Source organism: Carcharhinus amblyrhynchos, chromosome 1 (genome assembly GCF_965287045.1).
Source record: "Carcharhinus amblyrhynchos chromosome 1, sCarAmb.v2.hapA, whole genome shotgun sequence".
Taxonomy (NCBI): domain Eukaryota; kingdom Metazoa; phylum Chordata; class Chondrichthyes; order Carcharhiniformes; family Carcharhinidae; genus Carcharhinus; species Carcharhinus amblyrhynchos.
In genome coordinates this window covers 177,619,323-177,643,369 of record NC_137324.1, presented here as the reverse complement: position 1 = coordinate 177,643,369, position 24,047 = coordinate 177,619,323, and the positions used below count along the sequence as shown (strand labels likewise).

The window sequence follows — 24,047 nt, the reverse complement described above, 5'->3', positions numbered from 1 at the left end:
CATCTCTCCGTCCAAGTCTCCAACCTGCGGTATCCTCTGATGGTCCTCATCGCTATCTGCAAATCCACCAACCATTGTGTCGTCTGCAAACTTACTAATCAAACCAGTTACATTTTCCTCCAAATCATTTATATATATTACAAATAGATCTCTGCCTTAATATTCATTGGCCCCTGACTCCAGAACTGGGACCTGATGAAGTGTATCCCAGGACGTTGTGGGAGACTAGAGAGGAACTTGCGGGTCCCCTAGCTGAGAGATTTGAATCATCGATAGTCACGGGTGAGGTGTCTGAAGATTGGAGGGTGGCAAATGTTGTGCCTTTGTTTAAAAAGGGCTGCAGGGAAAAGCCTGGGAACTACAGGCCAGTGAGCCTCACATCTGTGGTGGGGAAGTTGTTGGAAGGTATTTTGAGAGACAGAATCTACAGGCATTTAGAGATGCAAGGACTGATTAGGGACAGTCAGCATGGCTTTGTGTGGAAAATCATGTCTCACAAATTTAATTGAGTTTTGTGAAGGGTTAACAAGAAGGTAGATGAGGCCGGTGCAGTTGATGTTGTCTACATGGACTTTAACAAGGCCTTTGACAAGGTACCGCATGATAGGTTGTTGCATAAAGTTAAATCTCACGGGATCCAGGGTGAGGTATCTAAATGGATACAAAATTGGCTTCTGTCTGTGGTTGTAGAGAGTTGTTTTTCAAACTGGAGACCTGTGACCAGCAGTGTGCCTCAGGGATCAGTGCTGGGCTCACTGTTATTTGTCATTTATATTAATGATTTGGATGAGAACATAGGGGGCATGGTTAGTAAGTTTGCAGATGACACCAAGATTGGTGGCATAGTGGACAGTGAAGAAAGTTATCTCCAGTTGCAATGGGATCTTGATCAATTGGGCCAATGGGCTGACAAATGGCAGATGGAGTTTAGTTTAGACAAAGGCGAAGTGATGCATTTGGGTAGACTGAACCAGGGCAGGACTTACTCAGTTAATGGTAGAGCACTGGGGAGAGTTACAGAACAAAGAGATCGTGGGGTACGTGTTCATAGCTCCTTGAAAACGAAAGTCAGAGGTGGACAGAGTGGTGAAGAAGGCTTCAGCACATTTGGTTTCATTGGTCAGAACATTGAATACAGGAGTTGGGACGTCTTGTTGAAGTTGTACAAGACATTGGTAAGGCCACACTTGGAATACTGTGTGCAATTCTGGTCACTCTTTTATAGAAAGGATATTATTAAACTAGAAAGAGTGCAGGAAAGATTTACTAGAATACTACCGGGACTTGATGGATTGAGTTATAAGGCTGGATAGACTGGGACTTTTTTCTCTGGAGTGTAGGAGGCAGAGGGGTGATCTTATAGAGGTCTATAAAATAATAAGGGGCACAGACAAGGGAGATAGTCAATATCTTTTCTCAAAGGTAGGGGAGTCTAAAGCTAGAGGGCATAGGTTTAAGGTGAGAGGGGGGAGGTACAAAAGTGTCCAGAGGGGCAATTTTTTCACATGGCGGAGGGGGGGTGGGGGGTTGTTGAGCGTCTGGAACAAGCTGCCAGAGGTAGAGGTAGAGGCATTTAGATAGTTACATGGGTTATGGGCCAAATGCGGGCAATTGGGATCAGTTTAAGGCCTTTTTAAAAAAAGGCAGACTCTTCTGCCCAAATTGACTATGCTGTTTCCATGCTGTAAACCTCTATACCTCTAACTCTCCAGGGAAGAGAGCTCCAAAGGCTAACAGCAGTCTGAGAGAAATAATTTCTCCTCATCTCTATCTTACTACCACTTATTTTTAAACTGTACCCCCCCCCCGGTTCTAGTCTGTCCCACGAGGGAAAGCATCCTCCTGTCAAGTCCCCTCAGGATCTTATCTGTTTCAGTAAGATCACCTCTCATTCTTCTAAACTCCTGCTCACCCTGTCCTCGTAAAATAACCCCCACATCCCAGATATCAGAGCGAACCTTCCATGAATTGCTTCCAAAAGGTACAGACACCAAAACTGTACACAGTACTCGTCAGGATGTGGTCTCACCAGTGCCCTAAACAACTGTAGAATAACCTCCCTGCTTTTATATTCCATTCCCCTTGCAATAAACACCAACATTCCATTTCCCTTCCTAATCACTTGCTGTACCTGTGGACTAACCTTTTGTGATTCACGCACCAGGATACCCAGATCCCTCTGTGCCTCAGAGTTTTGCAATCTCTCTCCATTTAAATAGTATATTGCTTTTCTATTCTATTTGCCAAAATGGACTAGCTTGCATTTATCCGCATTATACTCCATCTGCCAATTTTTTGCCCACTCACTAAACCTATCTATGTCCCTTTGCAGATTCCATATATCCTCTTCGCAACTTACTCTTCTACCTATCTTATTTAGCAACCTTACATTCTGTCCCTTCATCCATATCATTGATATAAATTGTAAACAGCTGATTCCCCAGCATTGATCACTGTGACACTCTACTCATCACATCTTACCAAGCTGAGAATGACCCATTTGTGCCTACTCTCTGTCCTCTGTTAGCTAACCAGTCACTTATCCATGCTAATATGTTACCTCCGACACAACAGATTCTCATTTTGCACACTAACCTTTCATGTGGCAACTTGGCAAATGTCTTCTGGAAATCTAAGTAGAGCACATCCACAAGTTCCCCTTTATCCATGTTGCTTGTTACTTCCTCAAAGAACTCTAGCAAATGAGTCACACCTGATTTTCCTTTCACAAAACCATGCTGACTCTGCCCGATTGCATTGTGAATTTTGAAGTGCCCTCATAACCTCAGGACATCCCAAATAACTTTAGAAACAATGAAATGTAGTCACTGTTGTAAATGCGACAACCAATTTGTGCGCAGCAAGCTCCCACAAACAGCAATGTGATAAGGATCTGAGAACCTATTGTTGTAATATTGATTGGATGATAAATATTGGCCAGGATACCAGGAAGAACTAACCTACTCTTCTCCAAAATAGTGCCATGGTTCTTTACATGTCCCTGAGAGAATATACCGGGCTCAGTTTAATATCTCATCTCAAAGATAGGTGACAGTCGCTCAGTACTTTGTTGGGGTATCAGCCTGGATTTTTGTACCTAACCCCTGGAGTGGGACTTGAACCCACAACTTTGTGACTCTAGGATGAGAGGGCTACCAGCTGTACCACAGCTGACAACTTAGCTGCCATCTGCCAGCTCACAGTTATAAAAATATAATGGCCCAGAAAACACTGGGAAAATAATAGCGGGGATGGCATATAATTCAAAACCGAATTGTTAGAGTCTTCTAGTGGATTCATAGAATCCCCACAGTGCAAAAGGAGGCCATTCAGCCCATCAGGTCTGCACTGATTCTCCAACAGAGCAGGCCCTATTCCTGTAACCCACATATTTAATTCTCCAAATCTACGCATCTTGGGACAATTTAGCACGACTAATACACATCATTGGACTGTGGGAGGAAACTGGAGCACCTGGAGGAAACCCAGTCACAGGGACAACGCGCAAACTCCACACAGTCACCCAAGGCTGGAATTGGATTTGGGTCTGTGACGTTGTGAGGCAGCAGTGCTAACCGCTGTGCCACCATGCCACCCAAAATAATTTGCCTCATCTCCATTTAAAAGGGGATTCTTATTTCTAAACCGTGTCCCCTGGTTCTAGTCTCTCCCAAAACAGGAAACATCCTCTTGGTATTCATCCTATTCGAGATCTTAAATGTTTCAATAAGATCACCTCTCATTCTTTGAGACTCCAATGGGTGTGGACCCAACCTGTTCACCCTTCCTTCAGTGGGTAAGCTCTTCATCTCAGGAGTTGAGTGAACCTTCACTGAACTGTTTCCAATGCAATAATATTCTTTTGTATCTAAAGTTCTGGAGACTGATGCATTTCACTTTCCTCCACACAATTCATTGGAAATTCTCATGAAATATTTTGATATAATGTTTATTGGGAAGCTGGTTCTAGTCAGTAAAGGGAGGATAACTTGAGGGAAAGGATTTAAAGCGATGGGCTAAAATAAGCAGAGGTAACATGAGGAAAACCCTCTTAACAGAATGATTGGTTAGGATTTGGCCTACAGCGTCTGGGAGAGGGTGATGGATGCAAATCCAATAGGAACTTTCCAAATGAATTTGAGTGAATTGTTAAAAGATAGAAAAAGGACATGGATGGCAGAACGAGCAGATGAATGGAACCACCTGGCTTGCTCTTTGAAAGAGCCTGTGCAAACCTGAAGGGCTGAATGGTCTCTTACTGTGTGGTACTAGTCCATGATTCAATAACTCAGAGATAACCAATGGGATGTGAATGATCAAGAGTTGCTGGATGATTGGACAGTTCCAAGAGCCATTAGGAACTAGACAACCCAAACTGTCAATAATTGTGAAAACTAAACAATTTGATGTTTTATTGTTTGGGTTAACATTCACTCTTGCTTTTTTTAAAAAATCTGTTTGATCAGGATACAGCTGTGAGCCATTTAACAATCCTGCTGACTTTTTTCTTGACATTATCAATGGAGACTCGACTGCAATCAATGTGAATAAAGTTGTGGACTTGGATCCAGGTACAGTAAATACAATGGGATTCAAATAGACAATATTGGTTGATTGTTCATGATAATGAATTGTAACATGTACCCTGGACATTACCTCTTCCACCTTCTTCCGTCAAGCAAAAGATTCAAAAGTCTGAGGTCACGTACCAAACGACTCAAGAACAGCTTCTTCCCTGTTGCTGTCAGACTTTTGAATGGACCTATCTGGCACTAAGTTGATCTTTCTCTACACCCTAGCTATGACTGTAACACTACATTCTGCACCTTAAGAACATAAGAAATAGGAGCAGGAGTAGGCCAACTAGCCCTTCGAGCCTGCCCCGCCATTCAATAAGATCATGGCTGATCTGTCGTGGCTCGGTTCCACATTCCTGCCCTCTCCCCATAACCCTTAATCCCCTCTCTCATCAAAAACCCATCAACCCGCGTCTTAAAAATATTTAGCGAGGCAGCCTCCACCACTTCAATGGGCAGAGAATTCCAGAGATTCACCACCCTTTGAGTGAAGAAGTTCCTCCTCAACTCCGTTCTAAACCGCGCCCCCCTTTATCTTGAGGCTGTGCCCCCTAGTCCTACCATCCTTTCTGAGCGGGAAGAGTCTCTCCACCTCTATCCTATCCATCCCATTCATCATCTTATACGTCTCAATGAGATCTCCCCTCATTCTTCTAAACTCTAACGAGTACAAGCCTAATCTATTCAGCCTCTCCTCATAGCTCAACCCCCTCAACTCCGGCATCAGCCTAGTAAACCTCCTCTGCACTCCCTCCAAGGCCAAAATATCCTTGCGTAAGTATGGCGCCCAAAACTGCACACAGTACTCCAGCTGCGGCCTCACCAATGCCCTATACAGCCGCAGCAAGACCTCCCTACTTTTATATTCAATCCCCTTCGCTATGAAGGCCAGCATCCCATTCGCCTTCCTGACCACCTGCTGCACCTGCAAGCTGGGTTTTTGCGACTCATGCACAAGGACCCTGAGGTCCCTCTGCACCGTCGCCTGCTGCAGTTTTTCTCCACGTAAGTAATAATCCTTCCTACCATTATTCCTACCAAAGTGGACAACCTCGCACTTGCCAACATTAAATTCCATTTGCCATTTCCTGGCCCATTCGCCCAGCCTATCTAGATCCTTCTGTAGACTCTCCCCACCCTCCACACAATTTGCCTTTCCACCAATTTTGGTGTCATCAGCAAATTTCGACACCCTACACTCGGTTCCCTCCTCCAGATCATCTATATAAATGGTAAATAGCTGAGGCCCCAGCACCGACCCCTGGGGCACTCCACTAGTCACCATCCGCCAATCCGAAAAGCACCCATTAACCCCCACTCTCTGCCTCCTATTTGACAACCAGTCCTCTATCTACGCTAACACCCTACCCCCAACTCCATGCCCCCTGACCTTCTGTTTCTCTATGAATGGTATGCTTTGTATAGTGTACAAGAAACAATACATTTCCCTGTATACAAATACATGTGACAATAATAAATCAAATCAAAATCAAATTAAATCAAGTAAAAAAAAAGTTTATGTATCTTTTTCCGAATACAAAATTACCCCCAGAATATGTCATGTTTTGATAACAGTTTAACTTTGATAATTATTTACCTGTAATGAAAACACGACACTTTTTTTTACTAAGTTACTTGAACCTTTAATTGGCTTCCTGACAGGAGACAAAAATTGGCAGACGATAGCTTTGTGATTAAAGGAATTCTGGACAACTAGGCGATAGTTTACAGCCTTTACTCTGCAGACCAGCTCAAACACAGGGTGACACTCATTTGGTCTGGTCTGAACCTCTTGTTTGTTCCTTTTCTTGTTCACAAAAATACATATATTCAAAAAAATCTGTAGAAGTACTTACTGAAACATTTCAAGTTAAATGTTACAGGAGGTGCAATAGAACTCATTTTTCCTCCATGCAATTTGTTGTATTCTGAGTTGCCTCAAAAGGGGAGGGAATGGCATAGTCTAGCGATAATACCACTATTAATCCAGAAACTCAGCTAATGTTCTGGGAACCTGGGTTCGAATCTCGCCACAGCAGATGGTGGAATTTGAATTCAATAAAAAATATCTGGAATTAAGAATCTACTGATGACCATGAGATCATTGTCGATTGTCGGAAAAAACCCATCTGGTTCATTAATGTCCTTTAGGGAAGGAAATCTGCCATCTTTACCCGGTCTGGCCTACATGTAACTCCAGAGCCACAGCAATGTATTTGGTTCTCAACTGCCATTGGACCACTAGGGATGGGCAATAAATGCTGGCCCAGCCAGTGACGCTCATATCCCACAAAAGAATTAAAAAGTACATACATATATAAATATTTACAGTCTACATTCTATTTCAGGCACAGCCTGAGCCATGTCTAAGGGACTTTGAGTCAGACAGGACATTAGAGGTAGGTTCTTTACTCAGAGGGTAGTAAGGGCGTAGAATGCCCTGCCTGCAGCAGTTGTGGACTCGCCAACTTTACGGGCGTTCAAATGGTCAGTGGGTAAGCATATGGATAACATTGGAATAGTTTAGGTTAGAGGGTCATTAGATTGGTTCCACTGGTCGGCGCAACATTGAGGGCCGAAGGGCCTGTACTGTGCTGTAATGTTCTATGGCTTTTCTCCTTTGTGAGTGTGGCTGCCCCAAGCTTTAGTGTATCATTCAGTACATGATCCTGGGTCTTGGAATTTGCCGCTCAGTCATGGACAACTCTTTCCGCTGAGAAATCGACAAACTCCCATTGAATGAGCCAGCAGTTCTTGGAGGCAGGACTTCCTCCCAGTTGGAGAGGTGGGAGTCTTGCACTAATTAACAGCTTTTTGATGGTGAAATCAACCCGGGGCTTGCCGGTCACACGGACAGGTTCAGCACTGACACTTAAGCCAGCACTGAGCCCAGCTCCTCTATTCAATTAGAACTATAGGATCCCCACAGTGCAGAAAGAGGCCACTCGGCCCATTGTGTCTGCATTAACTCTCCAAAAGAGCATCTTACCCAGGCCCAAACCCCACCCCCCCCTCCCTGTAATCCCACGCATTGACCATGGCTAATCTACCTAACCTTCACATCCCTGGACACTAAGGGGCAATTTAACATGGCCAATCCATCTAAGGTGCACATCTTCTGGACACTAAGGGGCAATTTAGCATAGCCTATTCACCTGACATTCAAATCTTTGGATGCTAAGGGACAATTTAGTTTGGCCAATCAACTTAACAGGAGCATCTTTGAACTGTGGCAGGAAACTTGAGCACCCGGAGGAAACCCATGCAGACATGGAGAATGTGCAGGCTTTGCATAGACAGTGACCTAAGGCCAGAATTGAACCCAGATCCTTGGGTTGTGAGGCAGCAGTGCTAACCACTGAGCTGGCCTTAGAGGACGAATTCAATGTTAAATCGGGTACAGAAAAAGAAATGACGTACAGAAAGAAAGATCAGAATTAGAGCAAGGGAGGAAAAGGGTCTGAATGGAAAGGTGAAAGAAGTTTTAATTTTAAATGAAATACTTTGAAAGATCTCCAATAAAACCGCAAGGAACTACAAAGGATTGTGAATGTAGCCCAGTCCATCACTCAAACCAACCTCCCATCCATTGACGCTGTCTATACTTCCCGCTGCCTCGGAAAAGCAGCCACCCCAGACATTCTCTCTTCCACTTTCTTCTGTCAGGAAAACGATACAAAAGTCTGAGGTCACGTACCAACCGAGTCAAGGACAGCTTCTTCCCTGCTGTCATCAGACTTTTGAATGGACCTACTTTGCGTTAAGTTGCTCTTTCTCTACACCCCAGCTATGACTGTAACACTACATTCTGCACTTTCTCATTTCCTTCTGTATAAATGATGTGCTTTGTCCATATAGCACGCAAGAAATAATACTTTTTACTGTCTGTTAATACAGTAAATGTGACAATAATAAATCAAATCAACAATTAAAATCTGAAGGAATGAGACTCCACATCTGTAATAGTTAATTTTCAGCAGCAGAGAGATTATCTGACAGTCATTTACACTTCTCGGATCATTAACAGGGCACACGGACTGAACTGGACAAGACACAACTTTCTGTTCAGCTCTGACACAGAGCCATCCAGATTCGAAACATTGGCTCTATTCTCTCCCCGTGGATGCTGTCAGACCTGCTGAGATTTTTCCAGCATCTTCCTGTTTATGTTTCCAATCCTAGCATCCACAATAATTTGCTTTTAACATAACTCTCTGTCCTAGCTTTCGTTTGCAACCATTGTCCACACCGTCCAGGCATTTCAGTGCTCAGCTAGACAATGAGATACTGGTTTTGCAAAGCGAACTGATTTAAATTATTTAAATGCTGTGGGGTTGATTAAAGAGCTTATTAAAGTGTTTGGTTTGCCTCCGACCATAGAAATGGCTCTTGACGCATCTGATGTAAAGAAAGACAGTACCATAGCAGAGAAGCTAGCAGAAGAATACTCCAAATCCTCCTATTACAGTGAAACGATGTCAGAATTAAAGAAGCTGTCCGGTGGGGAAGACGGAAATTTGGTGCCAATTGCCCGGCGCATTACCTACGCCACATCGTTCTTCCACCAACTGAAGTGGGTGACAAAACGATCTGTCGTAAACCTCCTGAGGAATCCCCAGGCTTCTATTGCTCAGGTAAGAACGAATCCTTCTGTTCGTCGTGAAGCTGAAATGCAAGGTGAAGAAACTGCCCTCACGCACTGTCCGTTTCTTTTTGATTAAGTGACACATTTCGCTAAAATAAAGGAGGAAAATTTGCATTTATAGAATGTCTGATCGTATCTGACAGAAAATCCCCGAAGCATTTCATGTGACTTGTCTTCTAGCACAATCACTGTTCTTGCACGGTCCTTCAAGACACACAACATAAAATCACTAAGCAGAAACTGATAGCCAAGTTCCGCACACATGAGGAAGGCCTCAACTGGGATCTTGGGTTCATGTCACGCTATCTGTAACCCCCACGTCTTGCTTGGGCTTGCAACATCTCACTTACTGTCCTGGCTTCAGACAATTCATTCATCTTTAACCTGTGCTTAACTCTCTTCGCTCGCATTGTCTGTACCTTTAAGACATGATTACCTGTTCAGACTCACATTCCAACCATTATCTTGTAATTGAGTCTGTGTCTATATATTGCCCTGTTTGTGAAACAAATCCTGCACTCACCTGATGAAGGAGCAGCGCTCCAAAAACCCGTGCTACCAAATAAACCTGTTGGACTTTAACCTGGTGTTGTGAGACTACGTACTGTCCTTATACAAGCAAACATGCTGTAGCAAGGTTGGACAGTCAGTCAAATGAGAGAATCATAGAACCCTACAGTGCAGAAAAAGGCCCTTCGGCCCATTGAGTCTGCACCGAACACAATCCCATCCAGGCCCTATCCCCATATCCCAACATATTATACACACTAATCCCTCTAACTTACACATCCCTGGACATTAAGGGGCAATTTCTTAGCATGACCAATCAACCTAACCCGCACATCTTTGGACTGTGGGAGGAAACCGGAGCACCCAGAGGAAACCCACACAGACACGAGGAGAATGTGCAGACTCCACACAGACGGTGACCCGAGCTGGGAATCGAACCCAGGACCCTGGAGCTGTGAAGCAGCAGTGCTAACCACTGTGCCGCCCCCTTCCTTTTGCCCCAAACACTGCATTAGTGTTTCCCTACCCCCCCCCTTCCTCCTCTCTTGGTTAATAAAATTTATTAATTATTGATTAAAAGCAAAATACCGCGGATGCTGGAAATCTGAAATGAAAACAGAAAATGCTGGAAATACTCAGCAAGTGTAGCAGCATCTGTGAAGAGAGAAGCAGAGTTAAATGTTTCAAATTCATTGATCCTTCTGCAGAACTGGAAAGGATTTGAAATGTGATAAATGATTTACGTAGTGAAGGGGTCGGGGCAGACTGGAAAGTCAATGAGAAGTCAGAGTTAAGGAGAGATTGACAAAGATGTCATGGACCTGAGACAAAGGGACTGAAGATTAGTGCCACCATCCTGAAGTGTTTATTGTTCTAATCAACTTTGCTGATGTCATTAGGTGCTGATTACACTTGTCCTGGGGTTGATTGTGGGAGCAATATTTTTTGGAGTGGAGGATAATCTAACGGGAATTCAGAACAGGTGAGTATAACGCCACAGATTCCAGCGCTTAACAGAAACACTGAAAGCCCTTGGTGGAACACGATGGGTGAAAGATCTGGAATAAATAACAAACACACTCCTGATTGTTTCTGCTTTCTTACAGAACTGGTGCAATGTTCTTTCTGACCACCAACCAGTGTTTCAGCAGCGTATCCATTATTGAGCTGTTTATCTTGGAAAAGAAGATCTTCATGTTGGTAACAGTTTTGATTTTTTGACATTAATGCCCAACCCGTTTTGTTCGCCTGAATTTAGAATTCTGATTAAAAATCTATTTGCAGCTTACAAATATTCAACGTCTAGGAATAGCCCAAGCTGGCTATGTGATGCTCTGTAAGAAGTCTCACAACACCAGGTTAAAGTCCAACAGATCTATTTGGTAGCACAAGCCACTGGGGCAGCGCTCCAAAAGCTAGTGGCTTGTGCTTCCAAATAAACCTGTTGGACTTTAACCAGGTGTTGTGGGATTTCCCACTGTGCTTGCCCCAGTCCAACGCCGGCATCTCCACGTTATGTGATCCTCACCAGTGCTCTGAAATTGCACAGAGCGAGGAAAGGCAGCAGTGAAACCAGCGAGTTTCCCACAGATTTTCTCGCTTGCTCCAGCACTCTGTGCAATGTTGGGAAAATCAATCCCTGTCAAAGGTCTGGGGAACAGGCAGGGAAATGAAGTTAAGGACCACTGCATGATCAGGTTCGAGGGGCCAAATGGCCTACATTTGCTTCTGATTCTTGTGTTCTAGTTTTCTAAACATCTTCATTTCTAAATTTCAATGCCCAATAACAGGCTAATTTAATTGAAATGACATGGGTAAACTGTGGTCCAATTAAATTAATTAATACCTTGTGTTTATAACAGAATCTTTCTTTTTGTTCTTTCTTTCTCACATGCAAAATTTTAAATATAATTAGGAACCATCAACATTCCCTATAGAATCACGTTATTTCCATCTCTAGACTAGGCGTTTCACAGTCCTTCAAGAACTTGTTCATAAATGTCGATCCCAAATCATCACAATGTGAAATGGCTGTGAATGACAAACATGCTCTCCATTCCATGGGAGTTCTTTGCAAGCAGTCCATGTCCATGTGAAGCAAGACCTGGACAACATTCAGACTGGGACTGATAAATGACATGGAACATTCACGCTGCAAGAGTGCTGGGCAATGACCATCGCCAACAAAGAGAGAATTTGACCCTCTCCCCTTGACATTTAATAGTATTACCATTGCTGAATCCGTCAATACCAACATCCTGGGGGTCACCATTGACTTCAACTGGACCCAGCTATATAAAAACTGAGAGGTCAGGGATTCTGCTGAGAGTAACTCACTTCCTGATTTCCCAAAACCTGTCCACAATCCATCCGGGAAAAAGTCACGAGCATGATGGAACTCTCTCCACTTGGTTGGATTGGTGCAGCTCCAACAGTCAAGAAGCTCAACACTGTTCAGGACATAGCAGCCCCACTTGATTGGCACCCCATCCACAAACACTCTCCCTCCACCGCCAACGCACAGTGACAAACATGTGTACCATCTACAAGATGCACTGCAGGAACTCTCCAACGTTCCTTTGACAGCACCTTCCAAACCTGCAACCTCTACCACCTAGAGACCAGTAGATACCTAGGAACACCATCACCTACAAGTTCCCCTCCAAGTCACTCATCATCATGACTTGGAAATATATCGGCCGTTTCTTCACTGTCACTGGGTCAAAATCCTGGAACTCCCTTTTGACAAGGGCCCACACAAGACATTATTGAGCAAAATTAAAGCTCGTGATATTGGGGATAATGTGGCTAGAGAACTGGTTGGCAGAGAGGATGCTGAGAGTAGGAATAAATGGGTCCTTTTTCAGAGCAGCAGTCTACTGGTAGAGTGCCGCAGGGTTCAGTGCTGGGACCCCAGCTGTTCACAATATACATTAATGATTTGGACAAAGAAATTGAATGCAATATCTCCAAATTTCCACTTGACACTAAGCTGGCTGGCACTGTGTACTGTGAGGAGGATGCTAAGAGGCTACAGGGTGACTTGGACAGGCTGGCTGAGTGGATAAATATTTAGCAAATGCAATATAATGTGGATAAATATGAGGTTATCCACTTTAGTGGCAAAAACAGGAAGATTATTATCTGAATGGCAGCAGTTTGTGAAAAGGGGAAGTGTAACGTAATCTGGGTGTCATTGTGGAACAGTCGCTGAAGGTTGGCATGCAGGTACAGCAGGCGGTGAGGAAAGCTAAAGGCATGTTGGCCTTCATAGCAAGAGGATTTGAATATAAGAGTAAGGATGTCTTGCTACAGTTATACAGGGCTTTGGTGAGGCTACGCCTTGAGTATTGTGTACAGTTTTGGTCTCCCAGTCTGAGGAAGGACATTTTTGCTATTGAGGGAGACCAGCGAAGGTTCACCGGACTGATTCCTGGAATGGCAGGACTGACATGTGAAGGGAAACTGGATTGACTGGGCTTTTACTCACAAAAACATAAAATCCTGATGGGACTGAACAGGCTAGATGTGGGAAGAATATTTCCAATGTTGGGGAACTCCAGAACTAGCGGTCACAGTCTAAGAATAAGGGGCAAGCCATTCAGGACTGAGATGAGGAAGAACTTGTTCACTCAGAGAATTGTGAACCTGTGGAATTCCCTCTCACAGAAAGCTGTTGAGGCCAGTTTGTTAGATATGTTCAAGAGGGAGCTGAATGTGGTCCTGGTGGCTAAAGGGACCAAGGGATATGGAGACAAAGCGGGAGTGGGATACTGAAAGTGCATGATCAGCCATGGTTGATTGAATGGTGGTGCAGGTTCGAAGGGCCAAATGGCCTACTCCTGCACCTATTGTCTAGGTTTCTACCAGCACTGTGGGTGTACCTACAATACATGAACTGCAACAGTTCAAGAAGGCAGCTCACCACCTTCTTACAGATAATTAGGGATGGGTAATTAGTGCTGACCTAGCCAGCGATGTCCAAATCCCATGAGAGAATAAAAAAAGTGAGGGGTTTACTCTGATGCAACATTCGATGAAAGAAGGTTTTGTATTGAGTCCGGCAGCTGTCAATGGGTGGGATCTCTGCCCTGAGGTCCTTGGTCCTCAGGAATGCACTCAACTAGACAGGGCAAGGCCAGTCAGGCACTTAATTCAAGGGCCTTGATGAAAGGAGGCAGCATGGGACTTCTACCAGCATTTTGTTTTGCGAAAATATTTCTTTATTAGTAAAAATATCTGAAAGAACATTAAACGTTTTAAAGTGACCATGACACACTGCAATAATATTTAGGTTTTCTACAAACGTCGTGCTACATTCTGAGGCACTTCAAGGTAGTCAAAGAAAATTACAGAATTTCAAAATGGTCACTATGATGCAAAAGTATTTAAGTTGTCTGCATCGGTCAGGTTGCACTCTGAGGAGCTTCAATGCAATTGTGCTACATTTAATACTCACTGTGCACATTCAGTATGAGTCATTCAGCCCAATGGGGTTCTGGTCAGTGCACTGTGACTGAAAGGTGTTAGACAGTGACAAAGAACAAAGAACAAAACAGCCCGGGAAACAGGCCCCTCGGCCCAACGAGCCTGCGCTGCCATTTTAACATTACGAGTCCCCCCTCCACCCATGACCCTTGTCTCTGCTTATGGCATTCCACATTGAGGGAAGACTAATTTAGGGACAATTTATTACACCAATCAGCCTAAGAGCACATCTTTGGGGCGTGGGAGGAAACTGGAACACCCAGATAAAACCCACGCAAGCACGGGGAGAATGCGCAAACTGCCACAGACACTGGCCCAAATCAATGTGTCTGCACAGCAAACAGTGATAGTCACTGAGCTGTCATGTTGCCCAGCATCTGGTCCAGTTTAAGCGTACACTAACGACGTGAAGTACTAGACTGTTCTCGAAACAACCAAGAGCAGCCCTCGTACGACCTTCCCCATTGTGCCTCTGAGGTGGCTTCCCCCAGCTTTAGTGTGTTCCTCAGGACACAGTCCTGGCCTTGGTAACGTGCCCAGCTCTGGCCAACATTTTTTTTTGTGTTTTTTTTATTCCATTCTTAAAGTTACAAATCTACTGCTCAGAATAGACCAGGCAAGCCTGAATCCATCTCCTTGCTTGCTCCAAATATCAAGTTCAATTTGAACCTAATGTATGGTCCCCACAAGAAACAAACAAGATCTAAGCTGATAAGATAAGGTGGGCAAGATCTCATTGTCTCCATGAAATAGTTCCCAGAGAAGCTATTTCTCCTGGTGGGAGAGTGCACAATGTAGCTAGTCTATTTATTTCCAATATTTGATGCTATGTCATGGTGATTTTATTTTACTTACAGACATGAATATATCAGTGGATACTACAGAATAAGTTCATACTTCATAGGAAAATTGTTTGTTGACTTGTTACCCATGAGAACAGCACCAGCCACTGTACTTACAATTACAACCTACTTCCTGATTGGTAAGCAACAACATTTTGAATTCAAAGCTTCCAAGGGTCGATAGTCTTAGGGAGCAGAAAGTAGCTATGGCTATGTGAGATCCCTGAAAATATTAGCCCTAAGGAGTTGAAGGATGACAATTTGGTAGAGCAGATGGGATATTAATTCTGTTCCTGCACTGGAAAATGTCTTGGGGGCAGCTAACAGACATACTGACATGCTGTGTGATGGTCTCTGGGCTGGAGTGATGAGGCTGACATGTTTTCTGGGATTAAGATATTCCTGTGATCTCTTCTGATTAAAGCCTGGAGGACCTTGTGACCAAAGCAAGGTTCTGCATTCTTCTGGTGGCTTGCGGACTTTCTCCTCTGATTTCTGGACATCTGTGTGTCTGTGGAGATAGGTGGGCCGGACAGAGTGAGATGTGTGCATTTGGGCAGTGTTTAAATGTGGCACCCGCGCCCTTGACCTCACCAAGTAACAGTGGGCAGACGAATTAGCTCCCAATCCTCCAGGTGAACTGGAGACTATGCATAATTAAAAAGCTTCCAAGTGTGATATTTGGCCATTCTGAGGGTGGGATCTCTGCCCCTGGAGTCCCAGTAGTATTATCGCTAGACTTAGACAAGGGTCATGGGTGGAGAGAGGGACTGGTGGTGTTGAGATGGCGGCGCGGGCTCGTTGGGCCGAAGGGCTTGTTTCCCGGGCTGTTTTTGTTCTTTGTACTATTAATCCAGAAACACAGCTAATATTCTGGGGACCCGGGTTCAAATCCCGCCATGGCAGATGTTGGAATTTGAATTCAATAAAAAATATCTGGAATTAAGAATCTACTGATGACCATGAAACCATTGTCAATTGTCGGAAAAAACCCATCTGGTTCACTAATGTCCTTTCGGGAAGGAAATCTGCTGTCCTTACCTGGTCTGGCCTACATGTGACTCCAGCAATGTGGTTGGTTCTTTACCCTCCAAGGGCAATCAGGGAGGGGCAATAAATGCTGTCCAGCCAGTGACGCCCATGTCCCATGAATTAATAAAGCATAAAAGGATGCGCACTATGAAATCCATCATTGCAAATGGAAAATTCCATCCATACTCCTTGTGACTGCTGGAATAGGAATATTTTGAATGTAGTGTCCACTCAAGTATAAAGGTAAAATGTACACTTGGAGCCACAAAGTATGAATATGTGTTGGACAGTAAATCCAACATTTTAAGCAAAAATATATATTTTTTAACAAGAAAATATTCTTTAAAATTATTATGTCAACCACAAGTCATCAAACAAACAATATTTAAAGTGTGAGATTCATTGTTCAGATTGCCTTGATAAATAAAATACAAATAAAATCATAATCGTGGGTGAGATTTACTGATCTTGCCCGCTGCGGGATTCATAGTGGGCGGGACAGAACATTTGGCGGAGCGTTTAAAGGTCCGTTAATCTTCGGTGGGAATTTCCAGAATTGGGGCACGCTCAGCCAGAAGATCCTCCCCCCGTTTGTTAAAAATAATTCGGACTGCACAAAGCAAGTCTTTGCCAGATAGTTGGGTGGCACGATAGCACAGTGGTTAGCACTGCTGCTTCACAGCGCCAGGGACCTGGGTTCGAATCCCGGCTCGGGTCACTGTCTGTGCGGAGTCTGCACATTCTCCCCGTGTCTGCGTGGGTTTCCTCCCACAGCCTGAAAGACGGGCTGGTTAGGGTGCGTTTACCCGAACAGGCACCGGATTGTGGCGACTAGGGGAAATTTCACAATAACTTCATTGCAGTGTTAATGTAAGCCTTATTTGTGACACTAATAAATAAGCTTTAAATATCAAGGGCCAGAATTTTCCAGCTGTTCACACCCTGCTGCTGCGAACATGGACGGAGAATTTGGCGCTCCGTTCGCTGCAGCAGGACCAGAGAATCCCACCATGATAGACGGCTGCAAAATTCCGGTCCTCGTATTTCTGTCTGATGCAATTTTCTTTGTTCCAGATAGAAGCTGACACAGCATTCTAGAACGAGATACAGTGGTTGATTTTGACAGGTTAGAGTTTGAAAATTAGACTCTGTATCTTTTCTTTTTCAGGTTTGAAGCTCCAGCCTGGTGCCTTTTTCATTGCATGGCTGACGTTAATCCAAGTATCTGTGACAGCTGCTTCTCTGGCTCTGGCTGTTGCAACTGGACAGGACATTGTATCTGTCGCAAACCTCACAATTACTATTTTGTTTGTTCTCATGATCGTACGTTGCATCAGTTTGTTTTTTTTTACTTGCTCTTGTGTCTTCAAATACCTCTCACTCACCCTTTCTCTGTAATTTCCTCTAGTCCAGGAGAACGTAGAATCCCTGCAGTGCAGAAGGAGGCCTCTCGGCCCATCGAGTCTGCACCGCCCACAATCCCACCCAGGCCCTATCCCCCGCAACTCCACATATTTACCCTACTAATCCTTCTAACACTAGGCTCGATTTAGCATGGCCAATGCATCTAACCCACTGAATTCATTGGAATTTTGGTTGGCTTTCCACATTCACCGCGGGGTAACCCACCATGGTGGAGTCAGGAGATCCCAAATTTCTGCATGTATAGCGCACTATTCCTATCCATCGCTGGGAACTGTCATTGGCACCTGAGACCCAATCAGTGGCCAGCCCATTGTACATTACTCATTAAGGATGGTAGTGAGCCAATAGATGTGAGGGATGGGTGACCCTGCCTAGCTGTGGGCATTGCTGATGTGGATAGGAGAGGAGGCTGGCATGCGCTGTCCTCTCCTATAAAGTTGACAATTATACAGGCCAGACTGCCAGATCACTACTTTGGAAGGTGTTGGGCTGTCTGTCTTTGCAACATTCTCTCCATGTCTGCGTGGGTTTGCTTCTGGAGCTGCAATTTCCTCCCACGCAGCAATGATGTGCAGGATTGACCATTGCTAAATTGCTCTCTTATGTCCCAAGATGTATAGGAGAAGTAGATTGGCATGTTTAATTGCCCTTTAGTGTCGGGGAATTAGCAGGGTAAATACACGGGGTTACAGCATTAGGGCCTGGGTGGGATTGTTGTCGGTGAAGGCTCGATGGGCCAAATGGCCTCCTTTTACACTGCAGGGATTCAAAGATTCAATGAACCATGGCTGTCTAACAGTAGAAGGGGCTTAAAGAAGTTACTTGGGGTGTTGCCCTCCTTGGATTAGCAGGGATTTGGTTGCCTCAGGGGTCCAAACTGCTGATTTGTAAAAGCCAATCAGCATCTCTCCACCAACCCACTCCCCCCGCAACCCCCCACCTCCACTCCATCCCCCGTCAAAACCATCCACTTTTAAAAAGGCCTGAAGGCAGTCACTTCCTGAGAGAAACTTAACAGCCCTCCCACCACTGATCCCGTCCCTCAATTTGCCCACACAGTCAGTGGTTCTGTTTCTATGTTACTTAATGTGTTTCTATATATCTTACTTGCATTGGATTTAGAATGAGTGGTAGTTGGTGTTTTTTTTTAAAATAATGTTTTGAGCAAAATATTGCCACAAAGTCTACATCAGTGTTAACAATTTGTGATTGTCTCCAGATCTTCTCAGGCCTCCTGGTGAACCTGCCCAGCGTTGTAGTTTGGCTGTCTTGGCTGAGATATTTCAGCATCCCGCGATATGGCCTGTCAGTAAGTACCATGGAATTATGATATTTGTAGAAAAAAAAGGTTGCAGAATCATACAGTACAGAAGGAGGCCATTCAGCCCATTGTGCCAATGTTGGCTCTTTGAAAGAGCTATCCAATTAGACCTAGTCCCACGTGTCTCCTCCCATAGTCCTATAAATTTTACCGTTGAGTATTTATTCAGTTTCCTTTTTTAAGTTATAATTGAATCTCCTTCCACTGCCCCTTCAGGCAGCACCTTCCAGATCATGACAACTCATTCTCATCATCTCCACTCTGCATTTTTTGCCAGTTAGTGTAAAACTACATCCTTTGGTTATTGACCCTTGTTGAAGTGGAAACAATTCTTCACCATTTTGTGATTCCTCATTTTGAATAATTCTTATTAAATGTCCCCTTAATTTTCTCTACTCCGGAGAGAACAACTACAACTTTTCCAGTCTCTCCACATAATTGAATTTCCTCATCCCTAGAAACATTCTGGTAAATCTCCTTTGCACCCTCTCCAAAGCCTTGACTTTCATTCTACAATGCAGTGCCCAGAATTGAACACAGTGCTTGAGCTGAGGCCTATTGGGGGTTGTAAAGGCGCAGCATAAATAACTTCCTTGTTTTTATGCTCTTTGCCTTTATCCATAATTATCCCATGTTTCCTTTTAACCAGCTTTTACACAGCAACTTCATTGCAGTGTTAATGTAAGCCTACTTGTGACACTAATAAACAAACTTGACTGAAAACTTAAATTTAAAAACTTAAACTTATCAACTTTGATTTGATTTATTATTGTCACATACAGTGAAAAGTATTGTTTCTTGTGCACTAAACAGACAAAGGATACCTTTCATTGAGATGGAAATGAGGGTGCAGAATGTAGTGTTACAGTCATAGCGAGGGTGTAGAGAAAGATCAACTTAATGCAAGGTAGGTCCATTCAAAAGTCTGACAGCAGCAGGGAAGAAGCTGTTCTTGAGTCAGTTGATACGTGACCTCAGATGCTTGTATCTTTTTCCCAACAGAAGAAGGTGGAAGAGAGAATGTCCTGGGGACGTGGGGTCCTTAATTATGCTGGCTGCTTTGCCGAGGCAGCGGGAAGTGTAGACAGAGTCAATGGATGGGAGGCTGGTTTGAGTGATGGATTGGCTACGATCACAACCTTTTGTAGTTCCTTGTGGTCTTGGGCAGAGCAGGAGCCCATACCAAGCCGTGATACAACCGGAAAGAATGCTTTCTATAGTGCATCTGTGAAAGTTGGTGAGAGTCGTAGCTGACATGCTAAATTTCCTTAGTGTCCCAAGAAAGTAGAGGCATTGGTGGGTTTTCTTAACTATAGTGTCGGCTTGGGGGGCCCAGGGAGGGTTGTTAGTGATCTGTCACCTTCAGGGATTTGTCTCTCAGTTCCTGCATCTTTCTTAAAAATGCAGTTTATGTTGCCTCTTTTCATATTTTCTTCCAAAGTAAACCACTCCACAGTTCTTTGTACTTCACCTGCCGTTTGCCTGCTTGTTTCACCAGTCTGTCAATGTCCTCCTGAAGCACAAAGCGGTCAAAAGTGTATGTCAATCCTAGGCTCTATAAATAGAGAAAAGGCTGGAATTTTACCGGCATGCCTGCCCCGATTCCGGGGCCGAGTAAGACTTGGAGAACAACGTTCTCCGTTGGCCTCGGGCAGGATCGTACGAACCTCGGACGGACGTGCCGGTAAAATTCTGCTCACAGACTACAAAAACAAGGAGGCTTTGGTGGAAGTTTAAAGAATACTAGTCTGATCTCAGCTGGAGCACTGTGTTCACTTCTGGCCACCACACTTTAAGAAGGTGTGAAGGCATCCTTACAGAGGGGGCAGAAAAGGTTTATGAGAATGGTTCCTGGGAAGAGATACTTAAGTTAAATGTCTCTATAATGCCTAAATGGCCATGGACGGCATGGTGGCACAGTGGTTAGTGCTGTTGCCTCACTGCGCCAGAGACCTGGGTTCAATTCTGGGCTTGTGTTGCTGCCTGGGCGGAGTCTGCACATTCTCTTCATGTCTGCATGGGTTTTCTCCGGGCGCTCCGGTTTCCTCCCACACTCCAAAAGACATGCTGGTTAGGTGCATTGGCCATTCTCCCTCCGTGTACCCAAACAGGTGCCGGAATATGATGACCAGGGGATTTTCACCATAACTTCATTGCAGTTTTAATGTAAGTTGATTTGTTTAAATAAACATCAGTCTCTTTTAGCACCACTTTCTAATTCAGAGAGAAATTGTGTGCAGAATGGTTGATGCTTACTGAGAATCTGATTGGGAACTAATCCAACAGAAAGGTTGGATGTGACACCGCCTACTCCATGGCAACGACTATTGGTACATCATCCATTAGCATTTCCAAAGCACTGTGGGATAAGTTTTAATATGTCACAGAAGTTTAATATGGGAGATAAATTAATAATAACCGGGCTTGGTTTTCTGGAGCTGAAGAAGTGGGGAGTGGATGGACAGCACAGTGGTTAGCGCTGCTGCCTCACAGCTCCAGGGTCCCAGGTTCAATTCTGGCCTCAGGTCACTGTCTATGTGAAGTTTGCACGTTCTCCCTGTGGCTTTCTTTGGGTGCTCCGGTTTCCTCCCACAGTCCAAAGGAGTGCTGGTTAGGTTGATTGGACATGCTAAATTGACATGGGGATTAGCAAGGTCAATGTCTGGGGTTACAGGAGTGTAGGGCCAGGGTAGGATTGTTGTCAGTATGCAATTAATGGGCCGAATGGCCTCCTATACTGTAGGGATTCCAGGATGTTTAAGAATTTTAAGTTTATTTATTAGTGTCACCAGTAGGTTTACGTTAACGCTGCAATTAAGTTACTGTGAAAATCCCTTAGTTGCCACACTTTGGCACCTGTTCAGGTACACTGAGGGAGAATTTAGCATGGCCGATGCACCTAACCACCTAACCCTTCGGCCTGTAGGAGGAAACCGGAGCACTCAGAGGAAACCCATGCAGACACGGGGAGAATGTGCAGTCATAGTGCTCAAAGCCTCAATAAATGAGGGGAAGCAGTTTCCACTGTCAATTAAGCAGCAGACACAGATTTAAAACTACTGACAAGAAGAAACACGGGGGAGGTGAAGAGAATTTACACTTACGCAGCCAGTTGTTGCAATCGGGAATGCATCACTGAAAGGCTTCTGAAAGCAAATTCAGTAACAGTTTTCAGAAGAGGACTGGATTGAGGGAGAGCATTTACAGGAATAGGGGGAAAAAATAGTGGAGGAATGAAACTAATTGGATAGCTCATTCAAAGCACTGACATAGACGTGATTATTCACTTGTGGAACTGGCCAGCATTTATTGCCCATCCCTAGTTACCCAAGGACAGATGGGAGCCAACCACATTGCTGTGGCTCTGGAGTCACATGTAGGCCAGACCAGGTAAGGACAGCAGATTTCCTTCCCTAAAGGACAGTAATGAACCAGATGGGTTTTCCCAACAAAAGTAAAAAGTTAAAGTTTATTTATGTGTCATTATTTATGAGGTTTATATTAACACTGCAATGAAGTTACTGTGAAATTCCCCCAGTTGCCACACTCCGACACCTGTTCAAGTCAATGCACCCTAACCAGCACATCTTTCAGACTGAGAGGAAACCAATGCACCTAAAGGAAACCCACGCAGACACAGGGAGAATGTGCAAACTCCACACAGACAGTGGCCCAAGCCAGGAATTGAACCCAGGTCCCTGGCAGTGTAAGGCAGCAGTGCTAACCACTATGTCATTGTGCCGCCCACGATCGACAATGGTTTCATTGTCACTAGTAGATTTGTAATTCCAGATTTTTTTTAAATTGAATTCAAATTCCACCATCTGCCACAGCAAGACTCGAACCTGGGTCCCCAGAACGTTAGCTGAGTTTCTGGATTAATAGTCTAGCGATAATACCACTAGGCCATCACCTCCCCCTGAAGGGCTGAATGGTCACCTATGCAGTATGATTCTATGATGTAAGAATAATAATCATCAACTGTGTGATCTACAGTGCGCTTCATCAAAGTTCCACGTCAGGAATGGGCTAGGTTGATTCAGTCATGTGATTTCTTTCACCTCTTGAACACACTGTTGGAGGTAAGAAAGTACAAAGAATGCTTTTACCCAATATACTGCTTTGGTTTTGCATAGGCTCTACAGGTGAATGAGTTTGTAGGTCTGGATTTTTGCAACAGCTCTGCATCATCGACTCACATTGAAGACATCTGTGAATCGCGTACTGACGTATTAACGTAAGTTTAATGTCTCAATGGTCTACTTATTATGTCACCTTTTGCAAATGCAGCTTTACCTTCTCAGTGCTGTCTACCTAATCCCCATTTCACCCTCTTTTCTGCAGCTGAGCTCCAACCTGTATTGCTGCATTCAAGAAGGAAGGAAACTGAAGGGATGGAGGGAAGGTGAGGGTGGGGGGAATGGTGGAAGAGGAGGTAGAGATGGGGGTAGCATCATAGGTTTGGGGTAGCTTGCAGAGCTATGGAGTGCCAGCAAGAGAGCTCAGGCCGAAGATCTCCTAGGTCCTCTGGTGGAGGCAACAACGGAAGACGGGATTCTTTCCCACCAGCAGATAGCCAGCAAGGGAAGGGTAACATCACTCTTGTGAAGCCCTTTTGTAAACATTGTCAGGCCAGTTGGCCTTACCTATCTTTTTCTGGCTCATGTCGCTCTGTCAAGGTGAGGAGACCAAGATGAAGGAAACAGGAGAAAAATATCTTTACAAAGAAAGGTCAGAATTTTGATTGTACAATTAAGGATTTTTAAACAATCAGTGCTGACCATTCATTGAAGGATACAGCACACAGAAGAAGGCTGTTTGGCCCATCATGCCTGTGTCAGCTCTTTGAAAGAGATGTCCAATTAATCTCACTCTACTTTTTCCTGCAATCCCCTTCTCTTCCGAGTATGATTTCCAATAATAATTTTTGCCTCAGGCATAAGGATATCCTTGATTGGAAGCAGTTCAGAAAAAGGTCAGTAAACTGATTCCTGGGATGAAGCGGTTGTCTTCTGGGGAAAAGGTGGAGCAGGTTATGCCAAGCCCAGCTGTGACGAAGGGTTATCCAGACTCGAAACATTGGTTCTATTCTCCCCCCCACAGATGCTGTCAGGCCTGCTGAGATTTTCCAGAAGTTTGTTTTTTTTTTGCAGTAAGCCAATACACGTTGGGAGTTTAGAAGAATGAGAATCATATTGGAAAATTAG

At 44.3% G+C, this 24,047-nt stretch overlaps 1 protein-coding gene across 1 annotated transcript in view; it reads left to right on the top strand.

Moving 5' to 3' along the window:
• abcg2a (ATP-binding cassette, sub-family G (WHITE), member 2a) overlaps window positions 1-24,047 on the top strand; it is a 78,578-nt gene that overhangs the window by 50,401 nt on the left and 4,130 nt on the right. Inside the window, exons 8-15 of the mRNA XM_080195827.1 lie at window positions 4,467-4,571; window positions 8,958-9,211; window positions 10,632-10,714; window positions 10,839-10,928; window positions 15,078-15,202; window positions 17,263-17,417; window positions 18,739-18,828; window positions 22,977-23,077. Coding sequence (XP_080051953.1) covers window positions 4,467-4,571; window positions 8,958-9,211; window positions 10,632-10,714; window positions 10,839-10,928; window positions 15,078-15,202; window positions 17,263-17,417; window positions 18,739-18,828; window positions 22,977-23,077 — 1,003 coding nt within the window. The remainder of the gene's footprint in view (window positions 1-4,466; window positions 4,572-8,957; window positions 9,212-10,631; window positions 10,715-10,838; window positions 10,929-15,077; window positions 15,203-17,262; window positions 17,418-18,738; window positions 18,829-22,976; window positions 23,078-24,047) is intronic.